Raw genomic sequence first — 20,817 nt, forward strand, 5'->3', positions numbered from 1 at the left:
CAGACGTAATTTACGTAAACGTCGAAACCAATGACGTCCTTGCGACATCATTTGGAGCAATGCACGCTGGGAAAATTTCCGGACGGCGCATGCGCTGTTCGATCGGTGCGGGGACGTGCCTGATTTGAATAGTACAATCCCCCTAGCCGCGGAATTTGAATTCCGCCGGGGGATTTACGATACGCCGCCACAAGTTTTGAGGTAAGTGCTTTCTGAATTAAGCACTCGCCTCAAAAACTTGCGGCGGCGGATCATAAATCAGATTCGCGTAACCTATCTGAATCCGGCCCATTGCATACAGCTGGATGCTACCCATCAAATATATCCTACACTCTGATTCAAGCAGCTGTTGATTCATCTATGTGATTTACTTAATTTAGCTTCTAAACAAAGGTGTTGTAATCAGACAAATGCCCCCTTTACCTTTTACATGTGTTGCAAAAAAACGTTATCCTCTGAAAAATGTTATACTGAAATAGGCTTTCTTTGGGAAAATGCTACCCATTAATGAATTACAATAGTAGATGGTTATATATTTCTCATTGACATTTGTATTCTGTAGATACACTGCATTTACATCTACTCCTGAAGAAGAGAGCAGCGACTCACGAAACGCACCGAGTTATACAATGCTTGTGTATTACTGTACATCAACAATTCTAAATATATATGTATGTGGACGCTTGACAATGTTGTGTTTTATCACTGCCAAGTGGTTTGGCACCTTTGTTTATGCATTTCATATACGATGAATGTTATACAATTTTAATACATTTATAAACCATGTTTACTTTGTATACTCTCATTGACCCTTTTGTGCTCACCTCATATAAAGTCCCACGGGCGCAATTCTTCTTTGTAGCACGTTATAGGGGGTTATTTCTCAATTAGTTGGCCATGTTTTAAATCCTTCTTACATTCTACCAATAGATGAATAAATACATAGAAAAAACTATTGCTAAATCAATGGAGTAAAAAAAATAGTCTCTCGCTACTAACAGTAAATTTCTATAAAGTTGCAAATACTTCTTACCCTCAGTGAAAGCATTCCCACTGCCAATATATAAAAAAAGTGCATGGAACATATATGTATCTACTTATAAAAAAAAATCTTACAATGACTGGTGGTCTTCTTTAAAAGGGCTTTTTGTGTATCCACAAAGCAATCGAATGAGTGAAAGTAATACATTATATGGAAAAGGAATATAAAACAATAACATTTAACTACTGTATAGATCCACTTATTGTGAACGATAGTATGAACAAAGCACTGAAGGTCACCACTGGGAAAGTACAAGGTTCTTTTATTAAAGTCTGGCTGTCCTCCAGCAGGCAGGGTGCTCCTTCACTGCACCTATCACATTAGGAATCTGCGCATTGCATCAAGACACAATTTTATTGACACTTTTGGGAAGAAATGTGATCAAAATACTAATGTCTATGCTGTAAATTGATATCACATTTTATATGAGTTGGTGCTAAATGAAACACGAACAATGGATGAATGTAATATGCAGTGAACAGAGCACACAGTGCAAGAACAATCAACTTTATGCCCGATCAACATTTTTTAAATAACCACAATAAATAAAATGAAAACATATTTTTTTCACAACAAATAGCAATGTGCTCTCTAAATGATAATTGTAAAATAATCCTCATGCATCCACCTAAATTTAGGTGACTAAAATAAACAATGACAACTTAATACTTACTGTTATTCACTACTTTATTTTTGTTCTGCGGTGAAAGCTGTGCTAGCTATCTACCTAGTTGCCCTTAATAAACTATAGAAAAGCCGGTTATGATTATTCTAGTTATTAGTAGGTTTGTGCCTCAGTGGTTTGCGTGCAGAATCTCAAACCAAAATCTAAGTTATAGTTTTGTTTTTTAATCCAAAAGAATGCTTTGTTGTATTAAAATGGACATGCAGTAACAAATGACATGCACCTATGCTACAAGGTCTCTGCAATATACCGTATTTTCCTGCGTATAAGACGACTTTTTGCATCTAAAATCATGCCCCAAAAGTCGGGGGTTGTTTTATACGCCGGGTACCTGTCTGTCAGACGGCGGCCATCCATTATTCAAAAGCCGCGCTTCCTCCTCAGACTGTTCCATGATAGGCGGAACACAAATTTTCCCAGCAGAGCCTCTGTTCAGTGTTCTGCCTATCACGGATGCCTTGTCATCCTCGGCCTCAGATGAGAGGACATCCGTGATAGGCGGAACACTGAACAGAGGCTCTGCTGGGAAAATTAGTGTTCCGCCTATCACGGAACAGCCTGAGGAGGCGCAGCTTTTGAATAATGGACGCCTGCAGCCTGAGAAACTCTGCAAACATACAAGGTAGGAAGATCGTCGAGGCAGGCATACTGGCACAGTGAGGCAGGCATACTGGCACAGTGAGGCAGACATAATGGCACAGTGAGGCAGGCATACTGGCACAGTGAGGCAGGCATACTGGCACAGTGAGGCAGGCATACTGGCACAGTGAGGCAGGCATACTGGCACAGTGAGGCATGTATAATGGCACAGTGAGGCATGTATAATGGCACAGTGAGGGGTCGTCTTATACAGTGAGTATATCCCAAAACCAGCATTTTAGCTGGAAAATTGTCTTATACGCCGGCAAATACGGTAGCATACACAGAAGGAATGTATGTATTACACAGACAATAAAGCAAGTTATCAGATTGCTAAAAAAAAAAAAAAAGATATAATCACAGCATGTTTGCAGAAGTATGTACATATTTATAATGTATCTAGCCCATATAATTATAGTGGGATTGGTTGAGAAACTAGGGAACCCTAACCAAAAGTTTTGTGTGCTGTCTCGAAACAGGAATATTTGGAACCTAGTAGATTCTTTAAACACCACAGATAATAAATATGTATATGGGACTGCAGCCTTAGAACATTGGACCTTAAACACATAAGCGCTACTTACCCCAAAAGTGCATAGAAAATATGCAACATATGTGGGAATAATGTGACTATGAATTAAAGTGTTTGTTTACCAATGCCAGAAATCTGCCAAGCAAAATAGGATTTAATTGGTATTGCTGAATCGTGGCTTCATTCTTCATATGACTAGGCTATTAATATTCCTGGCTATGCTCTCTTTTGTTAAGACAGGGTAAAACAGAGGGGTGGTGGTGGCTGTCTCTGTGTGAGAAGTGATCTCAAAGGGAGTGTGAAAGAGGACCTAATTGATGGAGAGTATGATGAGTCTTAAACATTATGGGTGGAACTGTACATGGGGGTGCATACTGCAAAGGTTATCATTGGAGTTTGTTAAAGACCCCCCAGTGTTAAAGATGAGGTGTAGACTGAGCTCCTTGCACAGATGGAAAGGGCTGCAAGGGCTGGAACCAGTGGCGGAACTACCATGGTCACAACAGTCGCACTTGCGATGGGGCCCTGGCATTCCTTCACTGTGGGAGGCGCCCAGCGGGGCTGCTATTCACACTGCTCTGAGTGGAAAGTCTCTCTCTTATAGAACAGCATCACAGGGACACTGGCCTTCACAGTTCTATCTCCCCCTCACACGGGATGACAGAGGACACAGCCAATCTGCTCCCCCTTCCCTCTCCTGTGTGTATAGCAGTGTGCACCTTCCACCACACTCTTCTTAATCCACCACTTGTGAACACTCGCCCCGTCGGGGTTCAAACTCACCACAATGAAATGAATAATAGGCTTTTCAGTAAATCATATTTCATTAGCCATGAACCTCTGCAAACAGCATCTATCAGGGAGCCACTTGTAGGAGGGAGCCTCAGATAAAACAAGTAAAAACAAAGGAAGCCGACATAGCGTAATCCAGTTTTAATTGTCCATGGCTAATGAAATATGATTTACTGAAAAGCCTATTATTCATTTCATCGTGGTGAGTTTGAACCCCGACGGGGCGAGCATTCACAAGTGGTGGATTAAGAAGAGCGTGGTGGAAGGTGCACGCTGCTATATTCTCTCTAAACATTCCTCCTTGGACATTTTCAGAAACACTTACCTGCTGTTTTCCATCTATCATCATTTTTATGGTGGTGGTGGCCACGCTGCCACTTAACATCAGCGCTGTTTGTACTTTATTTTATTGAATGGACTGATTTGTCTTATTTATAAGTGTTAGAGTACCTTTTTGCATATATATATATATATATATATATATATATATATATATATATATACACACACACACACACACACACACACACACATCACTGGTGTCCCTTAACAGGCTGAACAGTGGAGCTGGCTTATACCTGAATTGAGGGGGTAATTCTCACTAATGCGTGTGAAGGGCCTTGAAAGGTTTTATCTAGTAAGGAAGGTATTTTTGTCTTATCGATCCCTTGGGCAGCACGATGTGATACACCTATCGTTAATTGGAAGGACACCACCCTTTTTTCACCTAAGGATTAACTGGTGTTTGGACACTTTCATCACTTTAAACATTTATTGTGTCTTGGATTATATGAAGGACTTTAAGGCCTCGTACACACCAGAGGATATCCGCTGGCGGATTTGGATCTGATGGCTGTACACACCATCAGATCTAAATCCGCGCGGAATACATCCGCGGTGACGTGTCGCGCCGTCGCCGCGGCGACGTGCGCGCCGCTGGAAGGTAACTACTTCCACGCATGCATCGAATTATTACGACGCATGCGAGGGATGGGAGCGGACGGATTGATCCGGTGAGTCTGTACAGACGACCGGATCAATCCGCTGGACACGATTCAAGCGGATAGATTTCTTAGCATGCAAAATGAAAACCACAATATAAATGCTCATAAAAAAAAAAAAAAAGAAGGAAAATCATACAATTTGTAAATGTTTACCCGACTACCTTGCTTTTCAATATACAGTGCCTTCAAAAAGTATTCATAGCCCTAGAAATTTTCCACATTTTGTCATGTTACAACCAAAAACATAAAAGTATTTTATTGGAATTTTATGTTATGGACCAACACAAAGTGGCACATAATTGTGAAGTGGAAAGAAAAATATTAAATAATTTTCTATTTTTTTTTACAAATAAATATCTGAAAAGTGTGGCGTGCATTTTTATTCAGCCCCCTTTACTCTGATACCCCTAACTAAAATCTAGTGGAACCAATTGCCTTCAGAAGTCACCTAATTTGTAAATAGAGTCCACCTATATGTAATTTAATGAAAATATAAATACAGCTGTTCTGTGAAGCCCTCAGAGGTTTGTTAGAGAACCTTAATGAACAAACAGCCAAGGAACACACCAGAAAGGTCAGGAATAAAGTTGTGGAAAGGTTCAAATTAGGGTTAGGCAATAAAAAATATCCCAAGCTTTGAACATCTCACGGAGCACTGTTTAATCTATCATCTGAAAATGGAAAGAGTATGGCACAATTGCAAACCTACCAAGACATGGCCTAAACTGACTGGCCGGGCGAGGAGAGCATTATTCAGAAAAGCAGCCAAGAGGACCATGGTAACTCTGTAGGAGCTGCAGAGATCCACAGCTTAGGCTGGAGAATCTGTCCACAGGACAACTATTAGTCGTGCACTCCACAAATTTAGCCTTTATGGAAGAGTGGCAAGAAGAAAGCCATTGTTGAAAGAAAGCCATAAGAAGACCCGTTTGCAGTTTGCGAGAAGTCATGTGGGGAACACAGCAAATGTGGAAGAATGTGCTCTGGTCAGATAAGACCAAAATTTTACTTTTTGGCCTAAAAGCAAAGCGCTTTGTGTGGCGGAAAACTAACACTGCACATCACTCTGAACATACCATCCCCACTGTGAAACATGGTGGTGGCAGAATGAAGTGGGGATGCTCTTCTATGGCAGGGACAGGAAAGCTGGTTAGAGTTGATGGCGAAATGGATGGAGCCAAATATGGGGCAATCTTAGAAGAAAACGTTTTAGAGTCTGCAAAAGACTTGAGACTGGGGCAGAAGTTCACCTTCCAGAAGGACAACGACCCTAAACATACAGCCAGAGCTACAATGGAATGGTTTAGAACTTTAGCTCAAAGCATATTCATGTGTTAGAATAGCCCAAAGTCCAGACCTAAATCCAATTGAGAATCTGTGGCAAGACTTGAAAATTGCTGTTTATAGTTCTCTATCCAATCTGACAAAGCTTGAGCTATTTTGCAAAGAAAAATGGGCAAAAATGTCACTCTCTAGATGTGCAAAGCTGGTAGAGACATCCCCCAAAAGACTTGCAGCTGTAATTGGAGTGAAAAGTGGTTTTGACTCAAGGGGGCTGAATACAAATGCACATCGCACATATTTATTTGTAAAAAAAATTGAAAACCATTTATAATTTTCTTTCCACTTCATAGTTATATGCCACTTTGTTTTGGTCTATCAAATAAAATCCATTTACGTTTTTTGGTTGTAACATGCCAAAATGTAGAAAATGTCAAGGGGTATGAATACTTTTTCAAGGCACTGTAAATATAGCAATACACCAGCGCTGCACATTACACCTTTAGGACACGTGCATAACATTCAATGGTGAAAATATTTACTAAAGAAGAACTGAAGTCCTTTGTGTATTGAGCATCAAGCAATCTGTACTGTATAGTTTCATTTTTTTTTATCTAATATTTTTTTTTAACCACTTCCAAAGCGGGCCTAGTCTGGCACTCCTCTCCTACATGTAAAAATCATATTTTTTTCCTAGAAAATTACTCAGACCCCCTAAACATTATATATAATGAGTTAAAAAGAGACAGTAAAGTTAGCCCACTTTTTGTGAAAAATTATGTTACACAGAGTAGACACCTAGCATGTCACGCTTTAGAGTTGTGCACACTCGTAGAATGGCGCCAAACTTTGGTGCTTTTCAAAATCTCCATAGGCGATGCTTTAAATGTTTTTACAAGTTACCTGTAAGAACGATCAACCAGCTGAACTGCCGCTATGATTGTTCTTACAGTGCACAGAATCATATAATGACCTAAAGAATTAACCCAATCAGCCCAAATTAACTTTTCCCCTTACGTATTTTACTTTATGTATGTATTTATTGGCTGCTTTAATTTTTTAATTATTAAGAAACTTTAAAAAGTTTTTTATTCCTTTTGTTTAAAATGAGTGTCGAATAAAGAAAATACACAAATTTGAAAAAGAAGTCACACATTTAATTTAATTTGTAAATAACTTTACATTGCTTTATACCATAATTGTGACATTCATGTCATTTTAAATAGGTCAAATTGAAGAATAACATTTGTACTTTTTATTTGCAGTATTGCCATTTTTTAGCTAATGCCATTCAAAGCAATTGTTTAACTTGCCCCTGTTGCTTTAGTGAACATAATAATATTGATAATGTACATCATCTGTCCTAAGGTGGCCATTGGTGGATTGAATGTGTGGCCATTACAGTTGAAAAGGAGTCGATCTACTGATCGACTTCGGTTCAAACACTGTCAGATAAAAGCCACTCGATCATCGGCTGCTGCACTGATCTGTGTATTCTGACAGCGGGGGAGTCTCCCAGCTGCGCTATTTTATTCTGAAGTGGGGATTTCACCATCAGCCTGCTGGCTGAATGAAAAAACTGAACCATGTATGGCTAGCTTTACTCAATAAGGCAATGTAACGATGAGGTGCAAAGTGCAAAAGCTCATGGCAACATGTTAAACAATCATACATTAACATACATTAACGCAGAATAATTAATACCAATCGATCAGTTTTCTCTATTTTGCAGCTCCAGTTTACTAAGGGACATTTCCAGCTTCTTAAGGTCTACCCTGTGCATCATCAGAAACTGTCCATTGAAGTGAAACACAGGAATGTCATATTTATATCGGTCGTACCAGATTGAGTTTTCAGGAAGGGTGATGTCCACTTGTTCTAAAACAAACTTAAAAAGAAATTATAAAATTAATACACAAAAACACAATTTTACATTAGGATTTCTCATGTTGAGTTTATGCATGCAGCACATCGTTAAATCCTAAACATTTTTCCTTTTCTTTTTTTTCTGGAAAGAATTGGGAAGGGGGAAGAATCTCAGTTTTGTTTATTTTTCATGGTTGGTTGTCCCCTATTTGGATATATTTCTTCAATTTTCACTTTTCTTTTTTAATATTTATCTAAATGAATAGGAAGTGACAACAACTTCCTTAACACGTACATAGGTAGTAATAAGGGTGTTCTAGCAGAATGAGAAAAATTTAGAACCTCTGCCAGGTTTTTCTTACTGTCAAAGGATCACGGTACATATTTCCTCTTATTTCCAGTGCAGATGAAGTGTGTCAAACAGAAGAGAAAATTAAGACATCAGATCTCATTTAAAACCTGAGGCTGTAACACTTCTCCAATCTATCGAAAATAAAGTTTGGTTTGGATTGGACTTTAATAAAGCAAAGAGCAATACCCTATTGTAAGCAAACATAAATTATCTTTCTAACCAGTTTCAGCTTTTGGAAGGTGAAAACAGTTTAGTTTCTTTGAGTTACTACATTTTAAGCAACATTGTTACATTATACATTGTATAAATGCATGTTTAGAGCATGTACCCACTCGCTTTAAAATGACATGAGAATTAGATCATAAATCATACTTTGTTACCCACCCTAACTATGGAGGTCTGCAGGTTACACCATGGTTGAGCAGAGTTTCTTAAAATCAGGAGCCAATACACATGTAATAAATAGTAGAAAGTCCCTCTCTCTGCTAGCTTATAGTGCTCTGAACATACCGATATGCTTTTAGGAGGTTCTCCACTTACTAGGGTCAGTCACTCAGTGACTTAAGGCCTGTACACACAATCAGAACATCGGACAAGAAATACCACTTTAAAAGCGATCGTACGATAATCTGATCATTAGTACGCAGCTTTTGTCTAAAATTATCTGAAGGGACAAACACAAAAAAAAATTCTTGTACGATACCAGATCGTACAATTTTCGTTCAATCAGTACAGTTTTCATCCGAAAGTACAATACAAATGCAATACATTACATCACTTCCAAAATTTTAATTCAATTGTACGAGAATTTTCCTACTTTAGTAGCCTCTTCTTTTTTGACATGCACAGACTAGCATGCAAAAAACAAAAACTAATCATCTGTACCAGGCTTTACATCCCTTGCCTTAGGTTTCTGGGTTGATAAGATAAGCAGTTCTAGAGGTTAATTTATGTTAGGGAGTAGGCTGTGGTTATGCATAGGGTCAATAAAACCTGTAATAAATGAAATATGTAGGCAGCTTTTTTTGATCCCCTGCTGAAAATGCTAGTTCCCTGGTTGTTGTGGATTTAAAGCAAACATGTGCTTTGCTCAGCCAAGGCAAAGCAATGGGTTTGCTTAAAACCCCTCCATTCCCAACAACATATACCTATATATCCATCCTGGTCTCATCAATTCCTTCAGAGCCAATGTAAATGTCTGGCACTTGGGTATGGAGGAACATGTGGCTCAACCATGTCACAGTGCTGGGGCAATTGACAACGTCTTACGACGAGTGCATAACCATGTATAAACTTTAAGTCTGGCAATTCAGGGCTGCAGATATATACTAGTGACATAAGGTTGGGATGTGTGCCTGCCACAGGCAGATGCAGGCATTCAACACACCCAGATATGTCAAACGCTGGAAGAGTCTAGCTGTAGTTCTAGCTCTGCAAAAAAATGGAAATCTGATGCAAAAAAGTCAGTAATGTTATAATACAGGTATTTTACCATAGTGTGCTTGTTTACACTTTGTAATTTAAAAACAGTCTCTTACTGTAAAAGTAAAAAAAAATAAAAAAGAACAAAGATTCAATCCATGGATCTTTAGTATAGATCAGTGGTCTCCAAACTGTGGCCTTTTGTTTGCCTTTTTTTGGCCCTTGCCACTGACACCAAAAATGGGGCATACTTCCTGCCCCTAACACAAACTAGTATTTCTCCCCTTAATACCAAAGATCTGGCATTATTTATTAAGTCTAGAGGACAGTAAACTGGCCCCTTTTTTTTTTTTAGAAAGTTTGGAGACCCCTGGTATAGATGTATCTGAAAAGAATTGTATGTTGCCAATAGCAACCAATCAGCATTCACCCCCCTTATATGTGGTGGTCAGATACAGTATGAAGAATCCAAAAATGTGCCATATGCTACAGAATTCTTAAAATATTGTTTGGATGACCATGAAGACACAGTAGTTTGTAGAAGATACTAGAAGTTAAGAACCACTCGTCTGGACATACTTTTTAATCTATAAACTGAAAAAGCAAGAAACAATATCCAAGAGTGGTCTCTGGATTGTCAGTTATTACCTCATTAAATTATGAATATTTCCATAAACACAATTTTGTCAACAGAACGCCATATCTATTACTCCTCCCAAGATTTTTTTTTTTTACTTTGCAGACAAGTATCTTGTAACAGCATGAGGTCATACTACTATTATAGTACTGGTGACCGTTCTTGTTTATAGTAGTACAGTGATCTACACTACAGAAGCGGTTGAAAATGTTGTCATGGACAGCTTGGTAATTCTGCAAAACTGATGAGGACCACCTACTGTAAGGTCATTTCCCAGGTGAAAATGTGTTTTCTAAAGGACAACTAATATTAGTCCAAATTTAAAGTTTCCTTTTTTTAATTAGTGAAATTACTTTATTGTGTATCTGTGGTCCAACTGTTAAGAACCACTAATGTACTGTAAAGGTCCCCAACCTATACATATAGGTCCCCATTGTATACATTTCTATAGGGGCAAACACCCAAAATGAAGCTAGAACCGTGCATTCTATCAGAGCAACTAAGTGGACCTTAGACTATAAATGATCCCTGGTAAAACACAGAAATCATATTACAGTTTTGTTCAAAATTATTCAACCCCCCAATGCTGTAAAGGGTTTTAGGGAATTTAGTGTACATTTGTAATTGTATTCAGAATGAAATCCTACAAGGACTTCCTAAAGAACCATATGCAACTAAAATGACATCAATTGGTTTTGTAATACAGTAGTAAATGTTTATTTTGTGAATTCTTCATTTACACAAATTATTCAACCCCTTGAGGCTGGGTTCACACTACTACACTACTTTCATCCTACTTTGCTCTGCTACATCGGTCCTACATTTATCCTACATTGGTCCTACATCCATCCTACTTTCATGAACAGGATACTACTTTGGTCCGACTTCAATGATATTCAATGGGCCTGAAGTAGGATCAATGTAGGACCAAAAGTAGTACAGGGAGCATTTTCAAAGTCGGACCGACTTGTGTAGGACGCTACAAGACGCTCTCATAGGGAAACATTGAACACAGAGCAAAGTAGGATGAAAGTAGTGTAGTAGTGTGAACCCAGCCTAAAGACTACCACTTTAAAGAACAGAGATTCATTGAAGTGTTTTCAATGAGGTATTGAAAACAACTGTGGATGTCAGGGAGCAGCAATAAAGCCTAATGAGCACCAGGAAGACAAGAGAAGAGGTGATTACTCTTCACAGGAAGGGCAATGGCTATAAGAAGATTGCAAAGGTGTTAAACATACCAAGAGACACCATAGGAAGCATCATTCGCAAATTCAAGGCAAAGGGCACTGTTGAAACGCTACCTGGTCGTGGCAGAAAGAAGATGCTGACTTCGACTGCTGTGCACTACCTGAAGCGTAGAGTGGAGAAAAGTACCCGTGTGACTGCTGAGGAACTGAGAAAAGATTTGTCAGATGTGGGTACTGAAGTTTCTGCTCAGACAATACGGTGCACACTGCGTAATGAATGCCTCCATGCCAGAACTCCCAGGCGCACCCCCTTGCTGTCTCCAAAGAATAAGAAGAGTCGACTGCAGTATGCCAAAAGTCATGTGGACAAACCACAGAAGTTTTGGAATTGTGTTCTGTGGACTGATGAAACAAAATTAGAACTGTTTGGGCCCATGGATCAACGCTATGTTTGGAGAAGGAAGAACAAGGCCTATGATGAAAAGAACACCTTGCCTACTGTGAAGCATGGCGGGGGGTCAATCATGCTTTGGGGCTGTTTTGCTTCTGCAGGTACAGGGAAGCTTCAGCGTGTGCAAGGTACCATGAATTCTCTTCAGTACCAGGAGATATTGGATGACAATGTGATGCAGTCCGTCACAAACCTAAGGCTTGGGAGACGTTGGACCTTTCAACAGGACAATGATCCCAAGCATACCTCCAAGTCCACTAGAGCATGGTTGCAGATTAAAGGCTGGAACATTTTGGAGTGGCCATCGCAGTCACCAGACTTAAATCCGATTGAGAACCTCTGGTGGGACTTAAAGAAAGCAGTTGCAGTGCGCAAGCCTAAGAATGTGACTGAACTGGAGGCTTTTGCCCATGACGAATGGGCGAAGATACCCGTAGATCGCTGCAAGACACTTGTGTCAAGCTATGCTTCATGTTTAAAAGCTGTTATAACTGTAAAAGGATGTTGTACTAAGTACTAAGATTGAATGTCACTTGGGGGTTAAATAAAACTGATAATGATGTGAGCACAGAAAATACATTTGTGGTTATTTCATTATAAATGTTATGTTATATTTGTCTGACCTACACGTGCCTCTTTGATTTAATTGTAAGCAGGATGACTGAATGATCAAAATCAATGTCAAACTGGCCAAAACAATCAATTTCAGTGAGGGTTGAATAATTTTGAATACAACTGTAAAAGGGGGAGAGATTGTTTTTGATTCCTAACTCTTCCCACTGTAGACCATTATTCATATTTTTTTGCTACATTCTCCAAAATTTAAAGCAGTGTTCATGAAGTGTTCACAAATGTTCTGTGGCATGTTGACATGCTGTGTGAGCATGACAGTGGGATGTACCATTATTGGTGGCAGTGGGTGACTTGAATATTTGCAGTGTGGCACACCACATTTCTACATTGCTAGTAGGGATGAGCTTCGTAATCGAGTCGAACTCATGTTCGACTCGAACATCATATGTTCGATCGTTCGTCAAATTACGAACGTTTTGGGCCGTTCGCGCCAAATTCGAGTTACGTTTCACAGCCCATAATTCACTGCGGCATCGCAGTGCATTGCTGGCTGATGATTGGCCAAGCATGCACTATGACCCGCATGCTTGGCCAATCACAGCTTGCAAAAAACGGAGAGCCATAATTGGCCAAAGCCAGGGTGGCTTTGGCCAATTATGGCTCAGGGGGTTTAGTACACGCCCCACACTATAAAAGGCCGCCTGCATGTTGGCCTTGTGTAGTGTGTTGCGGTGGTTAAGAGAGAACAGAGAGAGACAGAGTGTCATTTTTTGCAGGTAGATAGAGCGGCAGGCAGGCAGGCTAGTCAGTTAAAGTTACAGTGTGTAGAGGATATATATGCATCCCAGGTGTTGTATATATATTTATACACTGTATAGTTTAGCTAGATCAGCTCTTCCTAATTTACTGGCAGGCAGGTGATTGTGCTAGCTGCAATATTCTCACGTGGTGTATTGCCTGTGTCCTCTGAAGTGTGCACCATAAAGCTATGTGGTGTGTGTACTGCCTTTGTCCTCTGTAGTTTGCACCTTAAGCTACGTGGTGTGTACTGCCCGTGTCCTCTGCAGTTTGCACCTAAAGCTACGTAGTGTGTGTACTGCCCGTGTCCTCTGCAGTTTGCACCTAAAGCTACTTAGTGTGTGTACTGCCTTTGTCCTCTGCAGATTGCACCTAAAGCTACGTAGTTATTTTTCTCAATGATTTTCATCCATATTGCAGGGACATTACATTAAAGCTGCAAGCAGTTTTAAATTACCTTTTTCTTATAGTAATCTCATTTTGTGCAGGGACAGTTCTAAACATGTGTCACTTCACAGGCATACTATAGACACCCACCAGGTACAATATTTAAAGGAATTTTTCATTTTTATTTTTTTATTTATTTAAGCATCATAAAATCACTGCTCCTGAAAAAACGACAGTTTTTAAAACTTTTTCTTCATTGATACATGTTCCCTGGGGCAAGACCCGGGTTCTCAAAGACGTTTTCACAGGCATACTATAGACACCCAGCCGGTACAATATTTAACCGCTTAACGACCGCCGCATGTATATGTACGTCCACAGAATGGCACGTACAGGCAGATGGGCATACCCGTACGTCCTTGCCTTTCCGCGGGTCGGGGTTTCGATCAGGACCCCCCATGTTACATGCGGCGGTCAGTAGCTCTGGGAGCGATCCGGGATGACGGGGCGGCTATGGACAGGGAGAGTCGTATGTAAACACGGCTTCCCTGTGCTTCACTGTGGCGGCTGCATCTAATGCGTCATCCCTTTTATAGGGAGACACAATCGATGACGTCAGACCTACAGCCACACCCCCCTACAGTTGTAAACACACACTAGGTGAAACATAACCCCTTCAGCGCTCCCTGTGGTTAACTCCCAAACTGCAACTGTAATTTCCACAATAAAGAATGCATTTTAAATGCATTTTTTGCTGTGAAAATGACAATGGTCCCAAAAATGTGTCAAAATTGTGCGAAGGGTCCGCCATAATGTCGCAGTCACGAAAAAAATCGCTGATCGCCGCCATTAGTAGTAAAAAATTTTTTTTTTATAAAAATGCAATAAAATGATCCCCTATTTTGTAAACGCTATAAATTTTGCGCAAACCAACCGATAAACGCTTATTGCGATTTTTTTTTACCAAAAATAGGTAGAAGAATACGTATCGGCCTAAACTGAGGAAATTTTTTTTATATATATATATTTTTGGGGGATATTTATTATAGCAAAAAGTAAAAAATATTGCATTTTTTTCAAAATTGTCGCTCTATTTTTGTTTATAAAGCAAAAAATAAAAACCGCAGAGGTGATCAAATACCACCAAAAGAAAGCTCTATTTGTGGGGAAAAAAAAGGACGCCAATTTTGTTTGGGAGCCACGTCGCACGACCGCACAATTGGTCCGGGGCTTAAGTGGTTAGAGGAATTTTTCTTTTTTTTTTTTTTTTTATTTAAGCATCATTAAAATCACTGCTCCAGAAAAAACGACTGTTTTTAAAACTTTTTTTCCATTGATACATGTTCCCTGGGGCAAGACCCGGGTTCTCAAAGATGTTTTACGGCAATAACTTGCATATTAGGCTTTAAAATGAGCACTTTTGAATTCGAACGTTCGAGTCCCATAGACCTCAATGGGGTTCTTAATGTTCGCGCGAACGGTCGGTCCGTTCGAAGGTTCTGGTGCCAACCGAACTGGGGGGGGGGGGGGGTGTTCGGCTCATCCCTAATTGCTAGTAACCAGGATGCAATCATGAATGTAGCTCCTTGGCAACACTGGGGAGGGGGGGCGTTAATGTTCACAACATTGGGTATCTAATACTATTTAAGCATCAAAGTTCAAGGTAAACTTCACCACTGAACCTCAGGGGTGTGTCAGACCTCTCCAGAGAGACCACCGCTTCAACACAGAGAGCAAGGATCCTTCTCTGTGGAATGCTGGCCGAATACAGGTTTTCTACTCATGTTTTGGCTACATTGCATACATTTCATATTAATGTATCTGGAAAATATGTAAAGTAGAACTCATGCCAAACGTTATTTTTCCATTTTTGATAGGGCAAGGGAGAGTTATAAACCCCTGTCAGTCTTTCTAGCCATCTCTATACTACTGGGATATCCCTTCACTTCCTGTTCTATAACCACAACAGGATATCCCTTCAAAGTTAATGTCCCCATTGAAATATCTCCCCTCTAATCCTGTTCTGCGCAAAATTTGTGAATCTTTAAATCCCAGTCATAATGGTTACAAGGACATTAAGGTGAATCTCCTAAACAGGGACAGAGATAGCAATCAAAAACAAACACATTTTCTAATACCTCCCCACTCTAAAACTAAGAAAAAAAGCATTGTCTTTAGTTACACTTTAAATTTAAAGTTCAATTATGCTTCAAAATAACCAATAACCAAACTTTAAAAAAAAAGATTGCTAGATGCTGGTGCTTGGAAAGTCCTGAACAGGCTATTCCCATGCTCCTAGCAAATGTATTTCTTGCATACACTGCCTGTGGTGCATGTGCATTGCATATACACTCCCAGATCATTCCTAGCATCTGTAAGTTGCTGAAAATGTAGTCCAGTGCTAGGACAATGTAACTCCAGCATGCATGTGTAGAACGTAAATCATTAGTGACTGCTCAATGGCTGAAGATTAAAGATGCCAGATGTGAAAGAATACAAGAAGATGGCAGTGGCAGTCAGCACTGGAAAAATGCAACTAACTTTGCAACTTGCCCACTGCATTTCCCTCTGTCATGGCAGAAATACCTGAATTACAAGCCTGTCCAAATAAGAGAGTTTTTTTGTTTTAAATAACACAGTTAAAACATACTATATGTATTTTAACACTGAACAAATGAGTCTGTCTAAAGTTTCAAATTTAAAGAGGTTGCAATCAAAGATAAAAAAAAAATGCATGACATTTTTTATTTTTTCAACCAGCTCCCTGGGCAGGAACTGTCTCTCCCTCAGAGTGGACGTCATTTGACATCCTTTGCATCGTGGCCGCTGGGCTGTCCTTTGCTCGCAACCTGGTGCGCGTGCCTGGCCACGCGATGTCCGCTGGGCACCCGCGATTGCCAGCAATCATGGCAGGAGTGTGGATCTGTGTGTGTAAACACACAGATCCACCACCTTTCAGAGGTGAGGAGACCGATGTGTGCAGGGCAGGACTTAGAGTGGTGGGGGCCCCTGGGCTTGAGTGACTTTCGGGCCCTACCTTCTATACATTAGAAAAATGGGCGTGGTTCATGCAAAATAGTGGGCGTGGTTAAAATTGGCGTGGCTCGGAAGGGGGTGTGGTTAGAGTCTGAGATTAATGAGGGATAGAGGGAGAAAGAAATAAAGAGGGAGAGAAAGAAAAGAGGGAGAGAGAGAGAGAGAGAGAGAGAGAGAGAGAGAGAGAGAGAGAGAGAGAGAGAGATGGAGGGACAGCAGGCCCAGATCCAACACCATACAAAAAAATATGTGTATCTATCTATCTATAACAAGCTCTTTAATGCATATTTGCTACCCCCTGCACACCAATGACTCTGCCGCCGCTAAAATATCCACAAGCAATATTTCTTGGTCCAAAAAGAAACAAAAGGCCTACTTGTGCACTCACCGGAGTCTTTGGAAAAAACGAGAGCTAAATAATAAAAATCATTCATTAGTCATTACAGAAATATTCCCTTTTCCCTACGATTTACATCCTAGTAATTATCATCTGACCAGCCTAATACAAACCGCGAAAAAACGAAGGTCAACTAGCAGCGACAAGTGTTCATTATACAATAATTACATTGTGATTGTGCAGACAGAGCCTTGAAACTGGTTTACCTTTCAACAGCCTCCGGTGTTCTGCCGAATAAGTTCCCCTGGGGGATAAGGACCCCCCTGTACTGCGCAGGCGCGGCTTGCCGTCTAGAGCTGACTTCGTCTCAGCTCTACATGATCGGCTATTTTCGGAGGCTCGGTTCAGGTTCGTGCTGCACTTGCGCAGTACAGGGGGGGTCCTTATCTGCCGAGGTAAAAAATTTTCAGCATGACACCAGTAAACTTTTTCGGCAGGACACACGGTCAGTGTCAGACTGTCAATAGCTCAGGGCGGGCGCTACCTATTTATGTCACGTGTATGGAGAAGGACACGAGGGGGAGACGGGGACCCTGAGTACATTGTGGGGGCCCTACGCAGCTTGCGTAGCAAGCATATAGGGCGGATCGGCCCTGGGAACGGCACACACAGAGCGTGCCGTGACTCAGTGGACGGGAAGCACATGCGCTGAAGAAATAATCAAAGAAAAAAGTAAGGAGACTTAGGAGACTTTAACAGGCAGGGGCTCCCTATTGGACGGGGCACATAGGCTTAAGCCCAGTCAAGCCCAATGGTAAGTCCAGTCCTGGATGTGTGTTCCCAGTAAAGAGGAACACAGATCGGTCTCCTCCCCTTGCGAGTCCCCCTCCCCTACAGTTAAAATCACTCCCAGGGAACATAATAACCCCTTCAGCGCCCCCTAGTGTTAACCCCTTCCCTGCCAGTCACATTTACACAGTAATCAGTGCAGTTTTATAGCACTAATCGCTGTATAAATGTGAATGGTCCCAAAAACGTGTCAAAAGTGTCTGATATGTCCGCCGCAATGTCACGGTCACAATAAAAATCGCAGATCGCCGCCATTACTAGTAAAAAAATAATAATAAATAAAAATGCCATAAATCTATCCCCTATTTGGTAGACGCTATAACTTTTGCGCAAACCAATCAATATACGCTTATTGCGATATTTTTTTTTTTTTTACCAAAAATATGTAGAAGAATATGTATTGGTCTAAACTGAGGAAATTTTTTTTAATTGATATTTATTAAATCAAAAAGTAAAAAATATGGTGTTTTTTCAAAATTGTTGCTCTTCTTTTGTTTATAGCGCAAAAAATAACAACAGCAGAGATAATCAAATACCACCAAACTAAAGCTCTATTTGGGTACAGTGTTGCATGACCGCGCAATTGTCATTCAAAGTGCAACAGTGCTGAAAACTAAAAATTTGTCTGGGCAGGAAAGGGGTGAAAATGCCCTGTATGGAAGTGTTTAATAAGACTGCCTACTCTAGCATCATATATTCCACTGGAATTTACTGTAGAACTGTTAAGACTCTATAATGTTACTCAAAAGTTATACCATCTCTGTACAAAGTGATTTGTGAAAGCTTTGTGCATACTTCATTATGTGCCACTGTGTATTAAAAGAACATAACTGTCTGTAATCGAGCTTCAGTGTTACTAAATATTTAATTTCCCTTTTGAAGGAAGAAAACGGAAAACAAATGCAACAAGGGTCAAACGGTTACAGCCAACACATTTAGAAAGTACAAACAGAAGTCGAAAAACCAAGGAAAATTGTGAACCCAGCATCAGAGATAGACTGCAATCTATTCTGAACCATTTCAAAGTGCAATTAGAGGGAAAGTTTATTATCATATAAAATACCACCCAATCCCTGAGATCTTTAACCCTTTGATAGGATAGCCAGTGTTTACTGGATAGCCAGCAAGTTTACATGAAATAGTTATGGTAAACTTAAAGGAGTTGTAAAGGCAGAAGGTTTTTTATCTTCCTGCATTCTATGCAGTAAGATAAAAAGCCTTCGGTGTGTATCAGCCGCCCCAGCACCACCTAATACTTACCTGAGCCCCATCTCTGTCCAGCGATGTCCACAAGTGCCTCGGCTGTCAGAGACTCTCTCTCCTGCTTGGCTGAGACACAGCAGCGGTGCCATTGGCTTCTGTGGCTGTCAATCAAAGCAAGTTAGCTAATCAGGAGAGAGAGGGGTGGGGCCGAATGGGAGCTCTGTGTCTGAAAGGACACAGGGAGCTGCAGGTCGGCTCGGGTGCCCCCATAGCAAGCTGCTTGACAGGGGGAGGGGTCATGAGCAGTGAAGAGGGACCCGAGAAGAGGAGGATCCAGGCTGCTCTGTGCACATCCAATGCACAGAGCAGGTAAGTCTAACATGTTTGTTATCTTTTTTTATAAAACAAGACTTTACAAATCACTTTTACAACTCAGCCCTCTTTAACAACTAGAAGGGAAAAGCAAGGTAGTATTTTTACGCAGGTAAAAGGCAAGCAGCAATTTATTTTTTATGTTTCAATATGTGAATGAGAACATGTAAAAAATTATTGTTATCCCAAAACAACTGCAAAAGTTGAAATACACTTTAAAGGATCAATATTATTTAGAACATTGTTTTTTGTTAAAATTGTATTCATTTTAAAAAGCAGGTACAAGAATGTACACGTGTTACATAAATAAGCAAGTTTCTGCACAAGGAGGAATAATTAGTAGCTTTTTCAGTTTAATATTCACTTGAGTGACCCTATGTTTAGTAGCCAAAGTGCAGTGTGTAGGTTTTTTTCAGGGCCTGGCAATAGTTTGTTTTGCTTCTGTAATGACTTGTAATAGCTTAAAGTGGCTTCTCCTCAGTCCCTGGGTGTTATTATTTTTAAGGGCAATCTGGGGGTCCGGTTGGAGGGCAACATCAAACAGGCAGGTAAAGATCTAAAAGATTCTTCTGTTAAAAAACAAAAAAGATCAGTACGGCTTTTCTGGCACAAGATCTTTCAAAGAGGCAAGCCTACTAAATATGTAAGTAAATGCCGGCCTTGCCACAGCCTCAAAAGCAAGTAGAAAGGTAACCTGGAACGTACTTTGCTTTTCTCGTTGGAAAAAGGTATCTGGACAGCATCGTATAGGTTGTTTCCAATGGTGTAATATTCTGTAATGATTTATAAGTGACCAACCATATTTCTGACTAATTTTCCTTCCCTAGGGAGAGGTTCAAATTTGTCGTCCATAATGTAATATAAGTGGAAGGGACAGTCATTAACATAGATAATAAGATACCATAAAGTTGTGAGATAGCCTATTCACATGCGGGTTACTGGAGCACAATTCAAAGTCTGCTGAGGTTGCAGTTTGAGCCTGGTAAACGTCTGATTTGCAGGTGACAAAATATTTAATAGCTCAGAAGCTTATTTTGCTCTAATCCCTATCCAAAGCTAAAAAACAAAAAACAAAAAAAAAAACAACAACTTTAGTTAAACCCTACGAACAGAATAAATCAGAAAACCAAATTATTATCTGCTTGTTGCCCAGCATACATACAGAAACATCCTGGGCAGCAAGTGGTCATACCAGTTTTATGGCTGCAGCAGGTGATCAGCTTTCATGCAAAAGTGATCCGGGCGGCTTTACAGCTGTAAAGCCACTCAATTTTTACAGCGCTGCAGAGCCCCCTATTCCCTACTCCCTCTGCTGCTGATCCCAGTCTACCCCGTTCCACTGGGGAACCCAGGGACATGGTAAGCAGTC

General features: G+C 40.3%; 1 protein-coding gene across 1 annotated transcript in view; it reads right to left on the reverse strand.

Annotated features, from left to right (window-relative positions):
- Positions 1 to 7,110: 7,110 nt before the first annotated feature.
- The window catches only part of C1H5orf63 (chromosome 1 C5orf63 homolog), a 108,165-nt gene continuing 94,458 nt past the window's right edge, over positions 7,111 to 20,817 (reverse strand). Inside the window, exon 4 of the mRNA XM_040344737.1 lies at positions 7,111 to 7,863. Within this exon, the coding sequence (XP_040200671.1) occupies positions 7,687 to 7,863 (177 nt within the window). The 3' untranslated portion in view covers positions 7,111 to 7,686. The remainder of the gene's footprint in view (positions 7,864 to 20,817) is intronic.

Source organism: Rana temporaria, chromosome 1 (assembly GCF_905171775.1).
Source record: "Rana temporaria chromosome 1, aRanTem1.1, whole genome shotgun sequence".
NCBI classification, from domain to species: domain Eukaryota; kingdom Metazoa; phylum Chordata; class Amphibia; order Anura; family Ranidae; genus Rana; species Rana temporaria.